Source organism: Salvelinus sp. IW2-2015, linkage group LG26 (genome assembly GCF_002910315.2).
Source record: "Salvelinus sp. IW2-2015 linkage group LG26, ASM291031v2, whole genome shotgun sequence".
In the NCBI taxonomy this organism is placed as follows: Eukaryota; Metazoa; Chordata; class Actinopteri; order Salmoniformes; family Salmonidae; genus Salvelinus; species Salvelinus sp. IW2-2015.
Window position 1 is genome coordinate 20,912,531 of NC_036866.1, and position 18,252 is coordinate 20,930,782.

The 18,252-nt window shown below is 47.9% G+C and overlaps 1 protein-coding gene across 3 annotated transcripts in view; it reads right to left on the reverse strand.

The window, feature by feature from the left end:
- Nucleotides 1-1,498: 1,498 nt before the first annotated feature.
- Nucleotides 1,499-18,252, reverse strand: part of bcar1 (BCAR1 scaffold protein, Cas family member) — a 116,591-nt gene continuing 99,837 nt past the window's right edge. For all 3 annotated transcript variants that reach the window (XM_023971222.2, XM_070435187.1, XM_070435188.1), the window contains 5 exons: nt 9,894-10,049; nt 5,864-5,968; nt 4,385-5,608; nt 3,472-3,555; nt 1,499-3,275 (listed from right to left, as the gene is read on the reverse strand). In XM_023971222.2, the coding sequence (XP_023826990.1) occupies nt 2,763-3,275; nt 3,472-3,555; nt 4,385-5,608; nt 5,864-5,968; nt 9,894-10,049 (2,082 nt within the window). In that variant the 3' untranslated portion in view covers nt 1,499-2,762. The remainder of the gene's footprint in view (nt 3,276-3,471; nt 3,556-4,384; nt 5,609-5,863; nt 5,969-9,893; nt 10,050-18,252) is intronic.

Consider the following 18,252-nt stretch of genomic DNA (forward strand, 5'->3'; position numbering starts at 1 on the left):
GCGTTATTCTAAAATGTATGAACCCCCCCCTTATCAATCTACACACAATACCCCATAATGACAAACCTAAAACACCTTACAGACCCTTTGCTATGAGACTAGAAATTTAGCTCAGGTGCATCCTGTTTCCATTGATCATCCTTGAGACGTTTCCACAACTTGATTGGACATGATTTGGAAGGGCACACACCTGTCTGTATAAGATCCCACGGTTGACAATGCATGTCAGAGCAAAAACCAAGTCATGAGGTTGAAGGAATTGTCCATAGAGCTCTGAGACATGATTGTGTCGAGGCACAGATCTGGGGAAGGGTACCAAAAAATATCTGCAGCTTTGAAGGTCCCCAAGAACACAGTGGCCTCCATCATTCTTAAATGGAAGAAGTTTGGAAACCTGCTCCAGAGTGCTCAGGACCTGAGACTGGAGCGAAGGTTCACCTTCCAACAGGACAATGACCGTAAACACACAGCCAAGACAAAGCAGGAGTGGCTTTGGGACAAGTCTCTGAATGTCCTTGAGTGGCCCAGCCAGAGGCCAGACTTGAACCCGTTCGAACATCTCTGGAGAGATCTGAAAATAGCTGTGCATCAATACTCCCCATCCAACCTGACAGAGCTTAAGAGGATCTGCAGAGAAGAATGGGAGAATCTCCCCAAATACAGGTGTGCCAAACTTGTAGCATCATACCCAAGAGGACTCGAGGCTGTAATCGCTTCCAAAGGTGCTTCAACAATGTACTGAGTAAAGGGTCTGAATACTTATGTAAATGTCATATCATTTTTTTTATTTGTTATAAATTTGGAAAGATTTCTAAAAACCTGTTTTTGCTTTGTCATTATGGGGTATTGTGTGTAGATTGATCAGAAGAAAAAAAAACTATTGAATCAATTTTAGAATAAGGCTGTAACGTAACAAAAAGTCAAGGGGCCTGAATACTTCCGAAGCACCGTATTTTCCAGTTATGCAATGTACAGCAGAAGTATGTTCTTAACATATATATTTCAAATCTTAAAACACAGATTTGAGACCAGAATAACATTACCAGTCAGCTTAGTTTTCAATGTATTATTTTTACTTCACAGGGGTTTCAACTATATCCACAACAACATGTTGCAGTGCTTTATAGTACAATATGTTGCATTGAACTACGCCCTCTGACATAATCTGATACTTAGAATACAACAGGTCAATGGAAACTAGAGTGTTAGCAGATTCCTCTGCTTTGTTTGGAGATTTCTCCAGGACTGAAGAAATAGTAAAACACACCCCCTGGCCAAGCTAACTCACATCCCTCTGGTACAGCTATTGAAGTGGGATATGATACAGCTGCAGCAATGTGATTTGAATGGTTAATGTTAGGCTAACAGATATTACCGTCAATATCTTACGTGTGTGTGTGTGTGTGTGTGTGTGTGTGTGTGTGTGTGTGTGTGTGTGTGTGTGTGTGTGTGTGTGTGTGTGTGTGTGTGTGTGTGTGTGTGTGTGTGTGTGTGTGTGTGTGTGTGTGTGTGTGTGTGTGTGTGTGTGTGTGTGTGTGTGTGTGTGTGTGTGTGTGTGTGTGTGTGTGTGTGTGTGTGTGTGTGTGTGTACACATCCATTTGGTAAAAAGCAGAGGTGGAGCTCATAAACAACCACTCCTTAATATGCTCATCAATTTACAAGGGGGTTGAGTGCATGCTAATGAAAACAAATGCACTTTTCACACCAATTATATCCTCACAAACAGTACACCTAACCATTACAGGTTCCCCTGGCCTGCAGGGTGCAGCGGTGCTGTCCAGGAAGTGCTAGGGGGAGGAGAGGCAGAGTTCCACCTCTGGGAGCTGAGCAGAGAGCCTGGTATGGAGCACAGGAGACTTCTAGAACAGACTTCTGGAACAGAGTCACACGAGTCCAAACCAACCCTATAGACCACAGAGCATGCAGGCCTAGGAGAGTCTGGGAGAGTGTGGTGAATACTAGCTCTCTAGTGGCAGCAGACAGACGGATAAAGCTTTGTGCTTTTGAAGAACAAGGGAAGTAGAAATGCTGACCATAAAATTATTTTCATTCTTCCTTCAATCTCAAAGGAAGAGATGGTACTAAAATACAGTATTCTAATTGGGACATTTTAATTAGCATGTAGAGCTACTCAAATGAAACCTGTCCCATGACAGCAGTGAGAACGTTATTAACTGTCTGTCAGGGAAACCTCTCCCTCCCAGGTCCTACCCAGAATGCCTTGCACTCACAACACAATGCCCAGCCTCCTTTGACAGCTCTAAGGAAAGCTATTCATTTTCTGTCAACATATCCTCCACCTCACCTAAGTACATGACTTTTACAAAATCCACCATTATTGATAATCTAGGATGAAAAACAGCATTAAGTACTACATACATTTTGTTTGAAATGTAAACATCCTTAACGAATTATAACAATAATGATAACAATTATAATAATCAGGGCAATAATTACAGTATAGCAATAATAATAATAATGGACATTGCCTAAAAACTACATCATGTTGAGTTTTTCCAGAAGGTCTCAAAAACATATATAGTGGAAGTACATTTTCTTTCTGGCTAATAGTAACTTAAATATTTACAATGGTTCATTTACAACCTATGGCCCAGCCCAGTCAGATAGTTGTCCTTTTAAAAAATAAAAAGCACAAGAGGAGGATGAAGGGTCCATGTGTCTGTGATAGTGGCACACTGGGTGTGTGGGTGCTGTGTGTCCCAGTGTGGACTCCCCATGTCAGTGTCTCAGGACCGGAGGTTCACATGGCCACCAGCTGGCCCAGAGCCATGCGGAACTGCTGTGTGCAGCCGGCCAGCTCCCGCACCCTCTCCGTCATGTCTCGCGCCGCACCGGGGGACGGGTACTGCAGCGCTGCAGTCTTGGTGCTCACCACYATGTCCTTGAGTTTGTCACACAGKGRYTTACTGTGCTGMGCCACATGRGCCCGCACCTCTGGGGACTTGGCCTGCCGAGAGAGCGTGTCCCCGATGAACACCAGCTTGTGTGCGCTGAGGATGACAAACTTGCTGTGAGCCACGAAGATCTTGGGCGGCTGGTTGTTGTTGATGGAGGAGTAGAAGGCGTCGATGGCGTTGGTGAGGGTGGTGACGTTGGCCTCACACTGCTCCGAGTAGAAGAGCAGCAGCTGCCGGTCGCCCATGCTCAGCTTGCTCCGCTGGGCCGCCGGATAGTGGGGAGGCGGGGTCCAGCCTGAGATGTCATTGTTGATTGGCTGGCTGACTTCCTGCTCCAGTCGCTCAAACTGTTTCAGCTGCAGTAGATGGGAACACAAAGAGAGTAAATAAATACCTGCCTGATCTGTAAAACATCCCCTATGAACTGACTGAACCCTCAACCACTAAGACACCAATGGAACAGCACAGTCGCACACAATGTTCATTCATACACTCCCTTATTAATCCCTCAGATACACATCCACTCTCACTGACAGACCCACAGGTCCTCACCTGCTGCCGTTCCAGTGTGGTTTTGTTGTTTCTGGTCCCTTTCTCTAATAATTGCCTCTGATTCTTCTCAAACTCTTCCTTACCCTGGAAATCAAACGACAGAAAGAAAATGTATCGTATTTACTGCTCCAAGCACATAGACACAAACACACTAAGACAATGCTGGGATGGAATTTTAATTCAACTGGCTCAAGGGAGGATCACCCATATAAAATAATGTCTGACACCACGTGTGATAATTCTCCTAATCGGCAGAGGGCAGTATGAGCTCATATCACACCAGACCAGACTGCAGCTCTGCCACTGCACTGAGAGAAAGTGACACATGACATCGAGATTTGTATGTTAGTGTGCCAAACACACATATAGCACTGAAACATATTTAAGATATAACTGTATTTTAAACAAGATCATATAATCTTAACATAATCTGTTCTCCTTGCATTTTCATAACAACAACACTGCTGCACATGAGGGATACAACAGCAGCAATGGACAGCAAAAGCGATGACATATGATGGGTAGAGAAACATGCCTGTACATGCAGTAATGGTGACTGATGATGACACCTGAAGCAGTGCGTTGGGGGAGTATGTGTATCCCACATGACGAAGCTTTGTATGGGAAATTGATCAATCTACTGGTGTATCGTCATCTCTATCTTCTCTCTCATCTGAAATACTGTACCAGCCTATCATTAAACACAGACAGACACTATGGCTTGACATGCTTAACGTAATCCATGGGTTAATGTAGAGTGCTCCTGATTGCTCCAAACCACCATGCTGTTATAAGAGTACCAGTGCTGTCACTGACAGTACCAACACACTCAAACCTTATTCTCCACTGATAATTGAGGATGTAAATGCATATGTGATGATCTGTTTTGTTCTTTCGTATGAGGAGGTATTACCTGTAAATGCACATAGTCATAGTCCTCCATCCAGCCCTCCTCTGTAGTCTCGTACGGCCGGTCATGGGTCTCCTCCTCGGCCGTGAACTTGGGCGGGGACGGCAGGGGCCGGGACTGGATGTTGGCCCTGCCGTCTCCTGTCTGATAAGCTGAGATGTTGTTGTTGGTCATCTGACCCATGAGGTCAGCAGTGTGGGGGACGGGGGGCAGAGGAAGCTGCTGCTGCTTGTTTGTCCTTTTAAAGAGCAGCGAGGCGTTGCCATGGAGAAAGGAGGCCAGCTGTTTAGTGTCGTCGGGCACGCCCCGGGCACACATGACCAGCCGGTCCAGGTCATCCCCACCACTGCCTGCTAAGGGTGCCATTTGAGCAGAGGGGGCCCAGCCCACAGCATCCAGAGCCTGGCTGTACTTGACCAGGCCCTGGAAGGCTTCCTCCARCTTCTGCACCTGCTTGCCCAGCTTGGCCTGCAGCGTGCGGTCAGTGGCCTGGGCAGAGTTGGCCACAGCCCCCCGTGCAAACTCCAGCAGGTCCCTGACGGCCACCCTCATCCTGTCCACCGCCTGCCTGATGGCTGGCAGGTTGGCCTCCATCTGGGTGYGGCTGCGCCAGTTCCCACTAATGAAGGACATGAGGAGGGAGACGGAGCCCTCCACCTCCTGCTGTAGGTGGGAGAGGCGCTCCATGGCCTGCTCCAGGTCTAGGATCAACAGCTTCCCCGGGCCGGCCTGGCTGGGCACCGCCGACTCCCTGACTGGCACCATGTCCAGAGAGGAGGTAGACAGGTTGCTGCGGGTGCTGCCCGTGCTGGAGGCAGACAGTCGTTTGAAGCTGACCGTCAGGTCCTCTGTGGCACCCGCGTCTCTCACCACCTGTGGGGGGACGTCATAGATAGAGTCCTCGCCTGCAGGCCGCTCGCGTGGGAAATCGTACACATCCTGGGGGTTGTGGGGTCCGCCCTTTCTCAGACTGGCAGGGATGTCGTAGATCTCCTGGCCCAGGGGGGCGTGGTGGGCGTCTGGGTGGCGCTTGCCGGTGAGGGGAGGGGGAGGGACGTCGTACACGTCTTCAGGGATGGGGGGCTCAGGCCCCCCGGGGATCAGATAGCCCTGGCTGTGGCTCTCCAGACTCTTCAGCTTGGCAAAGTGGGGGGGAACATCATAGGTCTCCTCCCTGATAGGAGCGTCTGGAACATCCTTACTGACGGAGGGGGGGAAGTCGTACACCTGGGAGGGAGACAGAGGCAACATCAAACACACATACTGTACCGACTCTCACTGCCATGGGACTTCATAATGATGTCAAACACACATTCTGACTCATGATAAGGAGGAGGGATGGTTACTTTAAGGCCCCACATATCCAGCAAACAAGGACAGATGGTAAAGTACACTGGGATTGATGAGTCTACCACTGTATCCCTCCTCTCCTACAACAACAGACAGAGAGGACACCCTATTGGTGCAGCAGCAGCCTCTCACCGTTTGCTGGGAGAACAGCTGGCTCTTGTCCACACTGGGGGGCGTGTCATAGATGTCTTGGCCACTGGGGGGGCCTTTCACCACCATGGGTGGCGTGTCATACACCTGGGGGGAAGATAGGAGGCACAGTGAGATAAAACAACCCAAGCAATAAAGATACATTTACAGACACACTATCAGAGATATACAGACACACATTAAAAGAGACGTGCACACATACAGACACACTATCAGAGATATACAGACACACATTAAAAGAGACGTGCACACAGACACACACACACAGGGCGGCAGGTAGCCCAGCGGTTAGCGCGTTGGGCCAGTAACTGAAAGGTTGGTAGTTCACATGCCTGAGCATGAGCTAACTGCTAATTGCTCGAAGGTCACCGTTGATAATGGCTGACCCTGGCCGTGACCCTACTCTGAGGGTGTCTCAGGGGGAGTTGGGATATGCAAAGAACACATTTCCAATTCACATGTGTATTAATTTACACTTACATAAACATCCACATCCACCTTCCTACCATTTTTTGTATGCTTTCTTTTTTACCTCTCTCCTCTTCCCCATTAGTTAGGGTATATAATGTCAGGGAAGGGGAGACAAACAGAGGCATTATTAAGGCTGCAGACTGAGAGGGGGTTAGTGATGGCGTTGATACACGCGATAGGACCCTCTCTCCCACTCCTACACAGAGGATACACATCCCATCTGGGACTGGCCCTGACACACACAGGACTGACTGGAGCAGGATCCAAGTTGGAAACAGCTGGAGAAAATATTTTATACAGCAGAGACCTTAACCTCAGTGCTAACTCTGCTCTCATAAAACCTCAGTGCTACTGGTCAGTTGTGCCTGCATTCGCCACTGTATGACATATGAAAACCATAAGGTTTGTGATGCCCAAAAAATACAACATTCAAATCAATGTGGAGATTTTAGTGCAACAATGATACAGAATGTGTTTGAGAGGATGCCTATTGCCTAACCTCTTTTCTAAAGCACTGTCGAATTCAATCCCAGAATGCACTTGAGCCTGGAGCAGCAGCGAGGGAATTAACTTTGCTGTCAGTCTTGTGTGAGTAAACTTCTGGAACATACCGCCATGCAGCAGCCAAAGTCTTGTCTCTGTCTGTCTCCAGCCTATGAAGGGTCTGATGTTGATGAACAGACTATTTCAGAACTATATAGGTGATGTTAGTCACCAAGTTAAGGAGCTTGGTAATGAGTTTTAGAGGGCAGTTTAGTGGTACATCTTTTAGGTTAATGGCTGTATTAAACAGCGCTTTGTTGATCATAAACATCAGATTGACGCTCCGTGTGTGACAAACGCACACTCACAAACACACAACCCAATCTACTGCCAGGGTCTGACAGTCTACTGCCAGGGTCTGACAGTCTACTGCCAGGGTCTGACAATCTACTGCCAGGGTCTGACAGTCTACTGCCAGGGTCTGACAGTCTACTGCCAGGGTCTGACAGTCTACTGCCAGGTCTACAGTCTACTGCCAGGGTCTGACAGTCTACTGCCAGGGTCTGACAGTCTACTGCCAGGGTCGAAGTCTACTGCCAGGGTCTGACAATCTACTGCCAGGGTCTGACAGTCTACTGCAGGTCTGACAGTCTACTGCCAGGGTCTGACAGTCTACTGCCAGGGTCTGACAATCTACTGCCAGGGTCTGACAGTCTACTGCCAGGTCTGACAGTCTACTGCCAGGGTCTGACAGTCTACTGCCAGGGTCTGACAATCTACTGCAGGTCTGACATCTACTGCCAGGTCTGACAATCTACTGCCAGGTCTGACCAGTCTCTGCTGCCAGGGTCTGACAATCTACTGCCAGGGTCTGACATCCTTGCTGCAGGGTCTGACAGTCACTTGCCAGGGTCTGACAAATCTGCTGCCAGAGGTCTGACAATCTTACTGCCAGGGTCTGAACAGGTCTACTGCCAGGGTCTGACAACTACTCGCAGGCGTCTACAATCTACTGCCAGGTCTGACATCTTACTGCTAGGTCTGACAATCTACTGCCAGGGTCTGACAATCTGCTGCCAGGGTCTGACAGTCTGCTGCCAGGGTCTGACAATCTACTGCCAGGGTCTGACAGTCTACTGCCAGGGTCTACCAGTCTACTGCCAGGGTCTGACAATCTGCTGCCAGTGTCTGACAAAGGACCCCCTCTAAAGTTGATGATGCTGAGGAAGGATTATCTGCAGGCTGGGTGTCAATAAGCGTTGCACCTGAGGAGGAATAGAGTATGTGGTATCTAAGAATCAACTTCATTCCTGTTTCTCTACAACCTGACAGCAAACAGCAGCAGACTGACAAGCCAACTTCTCCCTCCTCCTAAACACTTATAACACACAGCAAATTGCACTCCCATCACTTGAAATGTGGCTGTCCCCAAACAAGCAGATTAGCAATTATAATTCAGACCAAACAGTGTGATACAATCTGTTCTCCAGGCCTTTGGGGGATGAGACTGACAGAGAGAGGAGGCAAGAGGGACTACAGTATGAATAACAAATCCACCCCCCCAACCATTGGGCACCTTGAGAAGACACTTGATCAGAATCTTGAATTCAGCCGATGGAATTTGATTGGAGTTGGTATTCAACGCGGGTACACTGATCTGATAGCAGACAGGTTGGAGTGAAAAATAGATGTTTGTGTTACTCCTCTCAGCAGAAAACCAAAACCAGGGCTCAATCGATTGTCCAGTGAACCTGGGCTGCTATCTGAGCTTGAATGCAATGATATCCCTACAGGCCCTGCACTATATTTGAAGGATCACGTTGCCTCTCTAAAAGGCTGTATGTCTACTCCTTTCAGCTTCCTCTTATTCATTTTTGTTTCTACTCTCAGTTTGTCTTCCAACTGCTTTTCTCCCTCTCTGACGCAGTCAAACAGCTTTTCCTCTTTTTCCCTCATTCTCTCCTCCTTCCAGCTGGTTCTTTACCCCTCTCTACTGCCATGCGACCTTTGCTGTGTCTGTGGCTGTGTCTGTGTCTGTGTCTGTGTCTGTGTGTGTGTGTGTGTGTGTGTGTGTGTGTGTGTGTGTGTGTGTGTGTTTGTGTGGTGTGTGTGTGTGTGTGTGTTGTGAATGACACAGAAAAGCGGGTTCACGTCAGGCCAAAGCACATGCAGCTCAGGACACGCTGCTCACTGTGCTTTGTGGAAAAATACAACCTTCATTTTCTAACGCCTCCAGACACTGAAATATCTACTTCCCCTGTTAGTAATGTATGACCTTCTCTAAAAATAGACATGGAGTCACAGAACCGCTGTGGGTTTAAACATACACAGAGTGAGAGAGAGACAGAGAGAGGGAGGACAGAGAGAGACAGAGAGAGGGAGCGAGAGTGAGGGAAGAGGTGGCGACAGAGAGAGGGAGGGAGGGTGAGGGAGGAGAGGGAAGAGAGGGAGGGAGGAGAGTGAGAGTGGTTTAATATTCCTAATACATCAATTATTAATGAGAAGTGAGACACTTCACAGACAGATGACCAATCGAGTCAGGAAGTGTGTCTAAGGCAGTCGAGAGGAATAATAGCCATCAATCTTGTGAAGAGGACGAAATCACTTCATTGACATAGGAGACAATAAGTGGCGAGGCAGGACAGTGAGAGGACATGAATACCACAGCCCCTCTCATACATCGGACACCAACTAGTGTGGCTCAATTGCTGATGATATGGAAGATGAAAAATTTGTTCTGGGTATGTTACTGTATATGTTACTGTATACTTTACTAGAAAGGCAGGGAAGTGCAGTGTGTTAACATAAACACAGGTGAGGTAAACATATTTTTCCCATGAAAATAAAACCCTTTGAATTGAGAGAGAGACGAAAACAGCAAGTCCGGGACAAGGTAGCACGTCTGGTGAACAGGTCAGGGTTCCGTAGCCACAGGCAAAACAACAGAAACTTGATCAGCAGCACGACCGGGTGGACTGGGGACGGAGACAGCCAGGAGTCATCCGGCATGGTCCTAGGGCTCAGGAGAGAGATCATGTGTTTCTAGCTGACTCCTCACCTGCTGGTTGTATTGGCTGTGGGTCGGGGGAACATCATAGATGTCCTGGGACTGCTGGGATGGAGGCAGGTGTCTGGGGGGGACGTCATACTCATCCTGCTCTGACTTCCCTGTGTTATACACATATACCTGACCCACCCGCGTTGGCACCACCACCTGAGAGAGAGAGAGAGAGAGAGAGAGAGAGAGAGAGAGAGAGAGAGAGAGAGAGAGAGAGAGAGAGAGAGAGAGACGGACGGACGGACGGAGGGAGACATGATGTTAATGAAATGGTCTGTTACAGTATTTTGTCAAATTGATGCAACTTTAAGCCTAATGTGCTTTTCCTCTGTCCAAATGACTCCATCACGTAGACGATTACTGTAGTATGCACATTATATCTACTCAAGACTCAATCATAATGAAATCCCCCTGACCCACAGTGAGGAGTCAACACAGCCTGTGACCGTCTGGATTAACCACAGAGGCAGTAAAAACAGAATGGGGGTCCTGGGGGATCAGTATGGGAACAAGGGCTGTCCTATTGTCTGCCTGTTTACCCACAGTATTATAGTCTCAGGGTTATGTCAACTGTCTGGGCCTGGGAAATGAAAACAGACAGATAGACCGCTATATAGACAACAGCACACTGGCTTTCCATCAATACAGACACACTAACTGGAGCATACCCTCCATCCAAACTAGTACACATTCTCACAGGATATTACGAATCAAAGCATTAGCATTCCCTATCAGGACCATATCATGTCATATAATCATATGATATTTCCCTGCATCAGTGCTCCTTGGCAGTCTATATCTGAGTTCCTCTGGCTGTGTGTTCGTCTGTGTGTGTGGATGTCTCTCCTCTAACTTCCTTTAATCTGGCCCTGCTATCGATCCCCTGCAGACGAGGTCTGTGGAATCACACAGAGAAGGAATGCTGCTATCTCTCTCCCAATCAGGACACTGGGGGAGATCTCTGATGATCTACTCCCAGCTACAGGGATACACTGCTGCCCTCACTACTGATGGGTGAGGAATGTAGCAGTACAATCACACACACACACACACACACACACACACACACCACACACACACCACACACACACCACACACACACACACACACACACAACACAAACACACAACACACACACACACACACACACACACCACACACCACACACACAACACACCACACATCACCTTAGAGAAATAATACAAAATACAAAAGCTGCAGCACTGGTACTAACTATACTGAACACACCTCCTGGTACAAGATGGTGGTGCCTAGTGAACCGCCCGATAGCACTTAATAGAATCTCATCATATCCACTCCTCACTAGTGGCTATGGCAACCAGGCAGATGGGAGTGAGATAGATGCTCTTCAGATATTGAGTGTGCACCAATCCAAGTTTATAAAATGCAGCAATAAATATCTACTAGTAATCAATATGTGAGTTCACATTCAATAAAATAAATCCATTGTCCATTTAGATAGACAGAGAAACAAATACTTACCGACACGCTTGCATACACAAATATGCATGAGTACTCGAGCACCAACACACACCAGCCTTTACTAATTGTTAATTCTACTCCCCTTCTCTGCCTCTCCTTTGTGAAGGGTACCTCAGTAGTCTGCTTGACTGGCATTCAAGAAACCAATCACATTCTTTGCTAATGAACTCTCCTGGATCCTGTCATAATATTTGCTCTCCCAGTCAGGCTGCCTGCCACTTGAAAGGTGACAGCCCAGCTAAACAGATAATTAAGCCATTGCACATGAAATAAATCTGACAATCTGCCTCTGTTAATATGTCTCATCCCTGTCCTCATGTCCTGTCTGTATCCTTCCTCCGCCTCTATATGGCTCCCTTAGTAACTTCCATTCATTCAGAACCAGTGTCTAAAGAAAGTAGATGTTCTAACCTGACAGCCTATAAGCTGAAATAGGAGTAAGGGAAAACCCCAGAACAAATTGAATCAACTGAACCAAAGTAATATTAGAATGTCTCCCTACACAAAACTCCCTCCCTCCCCCCTTTTCCATGTCTCTCCCCTCCCATCCCTGCCTTACTTTCCATGTCTCTCCCCTCCCATCCCTGCCTRACTTTCCTAGTCTCTCCAGACAGCCTATTCCCCATGGAGCCAGCCAGTTTCACACACGTTTAAAGTACACAGCAGGTGTTTCATCTAACACATTCCAGGGTGATATCTCCCAGCCTCCTTGGCAGCCTTCTCTCACACAAAACGCTCGCTTTTCTCAATACTCAGATATACTGTGTAGATCATAACATTTATTGTGTGCTCCTCTTGACCTAAAGACCTTTACTACCACATAGTAACAACATACCCGTTCCTTTGTGCTATAAGGGTGATGAGATGGGATACCCAAGCACAACTGGCAACATGTCATTCTGAGTTTATTCATATATATTGCGTTTTATCTGTCATGTTTTGTCCTGTTGACATGAATGTAAACAGCCCACAGAAACATGATCACACATTATACACCAGCATGTTCCTGAGAGCGTCAGGCTACTTATTGACAGAAGTAAGTGAGAGTCAGATGTCTATCACGCAACCTCGCTCTTATTGACAAAGATCCTCCGTGAGCTTTTAATGAGATTAGAAGGAAACATTCTCAGAGTTTTGGTAATTCAACACATGGTAATGAGCCAGCCCTATCAATGCCCTCCTCAGCTGGCCCTTAAAGTCTTCTAATGGTATTGGAGGATCCCTCTGAGGCCCTGAGCTCCATCAGCATAAGTAATGGCGGTCAATAGTGTGAATTATCAAGGAGGAAGACGCTGGAGAGGGGAGGGGATGGGTACATATAGGCTCTGGCTCTTAGCCAAGTCCTCATCAATAGTGTTGAAAGGCTCCTGTCAATGGGAGAGAAGCAGGGGGGGGGGGGCACACCCAGCCGAAAGCTGTCACAACATTCTATCAGGTCATAATGATGATGTCACTAAAAGACGAGGAGCTACATTGGAGCCATTGAGGGTGTAGAACAATGTGGAGCAGTGATGCCCTGAGCCCTCGCTGCTTTACTGGGCTGGCAGCTGGTCACAAMGTACCCTCATGGAGGCTCTGTCTGTTAGAACAGGGGTCACCCTGAGGAGAGGAACAGATTGCAAAGCCCCCATCACCACCACCCCACTGCCCCTCTGTTGCCCATGTCCCCCACCAGCCACAGTCCACTGACCCCTAACCCAGCTGACACCATGATACATGCCACCACTCTCCACAGCCACCCTGTCTGTCTGTCCAGATCGTTTCAGAACACAAGGGTTTGCCAGTCCACCTGCAACAGGCAAGACAAAGAAAAACTTRTCCTGACTCTTGTGACATGGTCTTTCAAGTGAACCAAGGCTAGACTACGAAGACTAATATCCCACGTTGGACCTCACATGTTTGAAAAAGAAACCGTTTTATGGCTTCCTTCGATACCCTTGATAGCTTTTTGGTGCTACATTCAAACACCTTAGGTAAAGTGTTATTATAATATAAAATATTATAATAACCTAATAATCCTCATTCCATCCCTATGATGAGGAGAATTCAATCTGATTTAGGTTGAATGAAAATGCAGTCTGTGTGTTTCTATTACTCTCCCAGAGGCAGAACACATTTCAGTTCCCAGGTAGTGTGAGTGTTGTAGCGTTAGTACAATGCCCTGACCATAGAGATCCTATTCGATTACTAGAGGGCTGTCAAACACTCAAAGTTCAAGAACGGGGTGAAAATGGCAGTCATATTGGCAGGGAGAAATCAAAACCAGTCTATTTGGAATGAATGGCAGGAGAGGCATAATCCTGATTTTACATATGCAGGAAAATAAAAGGTATGTGATATATTTAAGTGATAATGCCAGAGAAGCCGGTGTTTGGAGGATATATTGGCACAGGTGTTGTTAGGCCCGAGACGATGTTGACACTGGCTTCGAGGGTATTATCACTTTTATACAACGGGATACCAACATATACACAAATAATGATTGACATATTTTCATAAAAAAACGTTATTTTGATTAATTTATTTATACTATTTCATCCTTCCACGACATATAGTCCCGAGACAAATCTAGGGTTGCTACCCAAGCAGGCTGGTCGTTCGTTCTATCAGTTCGGTTGCCATGATGGCTGGCAACGTTCTTATTCCTTGCTTGCTAGTGTAGTGTAGCCAGAATAACAGCAAAGTAGCTGCATTTGCATTTGTTTAAGCTGTTTTCTAGTGATTTTTGGGGGGGATGCATCCATAATGAGCTAATGATGTGCGATTTCGCCGACCGACCGTGCAGGAGAATTCCTCCACAGACCCCCCCCCCCCCCCCCCCCTCTCAGCCTGATGAGGGGCCATCTGTGACCATTCGAAAGATGTGTAGGGGGGACGGAGGACAGGGGGCAGATGATTTTGTACACCAGCTTCAAACAGCAGATGATGACCTCCCCACCAAGCATCTCTCTTCCATGTTATTTTTCCTCATCTTTCCCTAGACATGAGAGACTGGGGCGTGTAACCACTGCCTCACAGCTGCACAGGTTACAGGCATGATCAGCTGTGATGCCAGTGCCCGGCCCAACACAGCACAGGGCATGGCAGGCTGCAGCTGTGTCATAGCAACCCAGCTCCTGGGTCCTCCTCAGTGGTAGAGTGGCATGGCTGTCAGAGAAGAGGGACCTCATCTACACCACCGCCCACTCAAAGATGGCGAAGAGGGAGGGAGAGATGTAGGCAGTGTGGCTTGGACGCAGTACAGGTCAAACACACAGATCACAGACTACAGGATATAGGACAGGTCAAACACACAGGTCACAGACTACAGGAAATAGGACAGGTCTAACACACAGATCACAGACTATAGGAAATAGGACAGGTCTAACACACAGATCACAGACTACAGGAAATAGGACAGGTCTAACACACAGATCACAGACTACAGGATATAGGACAGGTCAAAGAAGACCCATTCAAATTTGTCCGATAGGTAGTAATTTTATCCTATAAGTATGTGGTAAACTGCTTATTTATAAATAAATGTGGGGATATTCAAACTGACTACTTCACCTGGATAGAGTAGTGATGAAGTGTTTCAATTCCGAGAATGCTCTTAAATAAGGTCATAATCCTCCCTCAGAACTAGGGTTGTTTAACCTAAAACTTTCCAAGCAGCTGGTGTGTGACCCAGATCAGAACTAATATCCATCCCAGCCGCAGCAGTAAATGGGAGCAGTGCAGTAATGCTTGACTGTAGTGGAGCCCGTGGGGGTGTGGGGGGCTGAGACGCTGACGCAGGGTGGGGTGTGTAGATTTACAGCCCCATATCCCTGGTTGCTTGGTCCGGGCTGCAGGATTAATCAGGCCCTAATTAACTCCACACTTCTGTCGGAGCTCTCCTGCTGGCCCCCTGGCCCCTGTGTGCCATGTGGCACAGGGGGTCAGCCTGGTGGGCCTGGCAGGACGGAGTACAGAGCTACTGGAGACAGGGAGCGCCCAACAACTAATCCGCAAAGACCCCCTCAACAGCCCCACGGCCCAGGGACACATGCCCCAAATAGCTGACGTGACTGGGCAGGACGTGACTGGGCAGGCCGTGACTGGGCAGGCCGTGACTGGGCAGGCCGTGACTGGCTGGGAGCATCACTCTCTACAACTCTCTCTTTCGCTCTATCTCAGGGTGTTTGTCTACAACCCCCATGTAAAATCTCTCTTCAGCATCTCCTGGCAACACCACAGTTAGGTCTGTCTCAAATGCCTAGTTAAATAAAAGGTTAAATGAAAATAAAAAGTTGAAAAAAATGTCCGTGACTGTGTTACCGTGGAAACGCAGTGAGAGAGGTCTCCTAGCAGTGACAGGGTATTAGTCACAGCACCGTCGGATAAGAACAGGAGAATCCTTCACTATCAATCTATTCATCTGTAATTTCTATGGTAGAGAGAGTGTCAAGTGGGAATAGAAATGCTTCCATGTTGTTTGGACTGTGGAATAAGCAGTGTTAGGCTTTGCTTTTTTACATGAATGCACTATTGACACTAGAACATAGCCTAAGTTCCCCATTATTTCAAGCTTTATGTATTTCCTGTCTCCTTACTCAAGGTTGGTCCCTTCTATCCCTGACCCTACTGAGAGGACCATGAAAACATCAAAGAGCCAGCCCCTATTAAAGCCATGACCACTAGGTTTACTACTCACTAATAAGGCCAACCTCACACACCACATATACACACACACAAATAAACACCCATACATGGCTACACACATCCTCACACTAATGACACCACTCAGGAGTCAGGAGTGGGTGTTGAGCTGATGTGGTGCGTGTGTGAACCCTGTGTCCCTCCACTCTGATCTGGCCTCTCTCTCTCTCTGGCCTTTTGACTCCCCCAGCCCAGAACAAAGATCGCCCCTGGCTTCTGTGATATCCCATCCCTTTGATGAGAAACCACTGGAGCACAGAGAGAGAGGCTTCTGGGGATCTGCTTTTTACGCTAAGGGGAAGACCCATGTCCCTCGCTAACCCCTTTCTTTTTCCCCCATCCCTCCCCACTATCTGATGTAGGCCTTCCCCATCCCTCCCCACTATCTGATGTAGGCCTTCCCCATCCCTCCCCACTATCTGATGTAGAGAGGATCTAGTCCGATGTAGGCCTTCCCATCCCTCCCCACTATCTGATGTAGGCCTTCCCATCCCTCCCACTATCTGATGTAGGCTTTCCCCCATCCCTCCCCACTATCTGAATGTAGGCTTTCCCCATCCCTCCCACACTATCTGATGTAGGCTTCCCATCCCCCACTCTCTTCTCCCCCCCACTATCTGATGTAGGCTTTCCCCATCCCTCTACTATCTGATGTAGGCCTTCCCCATCCCTCCCCACTATCTGATGTAGGCTTTCCCCCTATCCTCCCCACTATCTGATGTAGGCCTTTCCCACCCCTCCCCACTATCTGATGTAGGCCTTCCCATCCCTCCCCACTATCTGATGTAGTGTTCCCCATCCTCCCACTATCTGATGTAGGCTTTCCCCATCCCTCCCCACTATCTGATGTAGGCTTTCCCCCATCCCTCCCCACTATCTGATGTAGGCTTTCCCCATCCCCTCCCACTACCTCTGATGTAGGCCTTCCCCATCCCTCCCCACTATCTGATGTAGGCTTTCCCCATCCCCTCCCACTATCTGATGCAGGCTTTCCCATCCTCCCCACTATCTGATGTAGGCTTTCCCCATCCCTCCCCACTATCTGATGTAGGCTTTTCCCATCCTTCCCCACTATCTGATGTAAGCTTTCCCCTCCCCCCCACTATCTGATGTAGACTTTCCCCATCCCTCCCCAATATCTGCTGTAGGCTTTGTTGGGAGTAATACAGGACAACCCAAAAAGGTCCCATCAGCGCTCCACTGCTCAGGGCAATGTTTCCCCTGTGATTCCTTCTGCACCTCTCTCACTTCTCCCTCTGTCTCCCATACTCACTTTCTCTCCCCTTTTCTCTACAGTATCAGAGCAGAAAATGAGTCCACAGTAGGTAATGAGGGAGACCTGGCAGCAAGAAACAAGGCTTTTTAAACACACACTCACACACTTCACTGACCTCCTTACTCAGACTGCATCACATCTACAGAGGCAATGTGTGAAACTTAACTTATCAGGCAACTTCCATTGAGCAGCCACAAGATAGATTACATATAGATTCACCTGGTCCGTTAGTGAGGCTGTACTCTAGACATCCCTCAGTGCTGCTGACCAATGAGCCCACATGCCATGTACTAGAAGAGTGAACTCTGATCTATAAAGACTAACCCAACCACTTCAACCCTGCTTCATCCCCACACACTTCAAGTTGGCTTCTAAAGCTTGGGCCCCATTGAGTGCAGGCAGAGCCATAAAAGCTGCATCCCAGCTATGAGCTCAGGCTGGGGGGGACAGAATTGTTTATTATTATTTTTTAACCTTTATTTAACTAGGCAAGTTAGTTAAGAACAAATTCTTATTTACATGACGGCCTAGAACAGTGGGTTAACAGCCCTTGTTCAGGCAGAACGACAGATTTTTACTCTTGTCAGCTCGGGGATTCGATCTAGCAACCTTTCAGTTACTGGCCCAACGTTCTAACCACCTGCTGCCCAGAATGGGACTCCAACCACAGCCTCCCACTCCCAGTGTTCCCTTCCCAGAGCACAGCCACAGAGCAGCTGGGCAGGGACACTCCATCTGGAGCCTATGTTTATACACAGTCCCACAACATTCTGATGCATAGTGGAGCACTGTGCAGAGATGCCTAGTGAGATGCTTACTGAGTTACTCACTGCCCAATGCAGTGGTAAGAGTCTAATGGCTATGTTGAGCAGGTACCCCCCCCCCCCCCCTGTCACT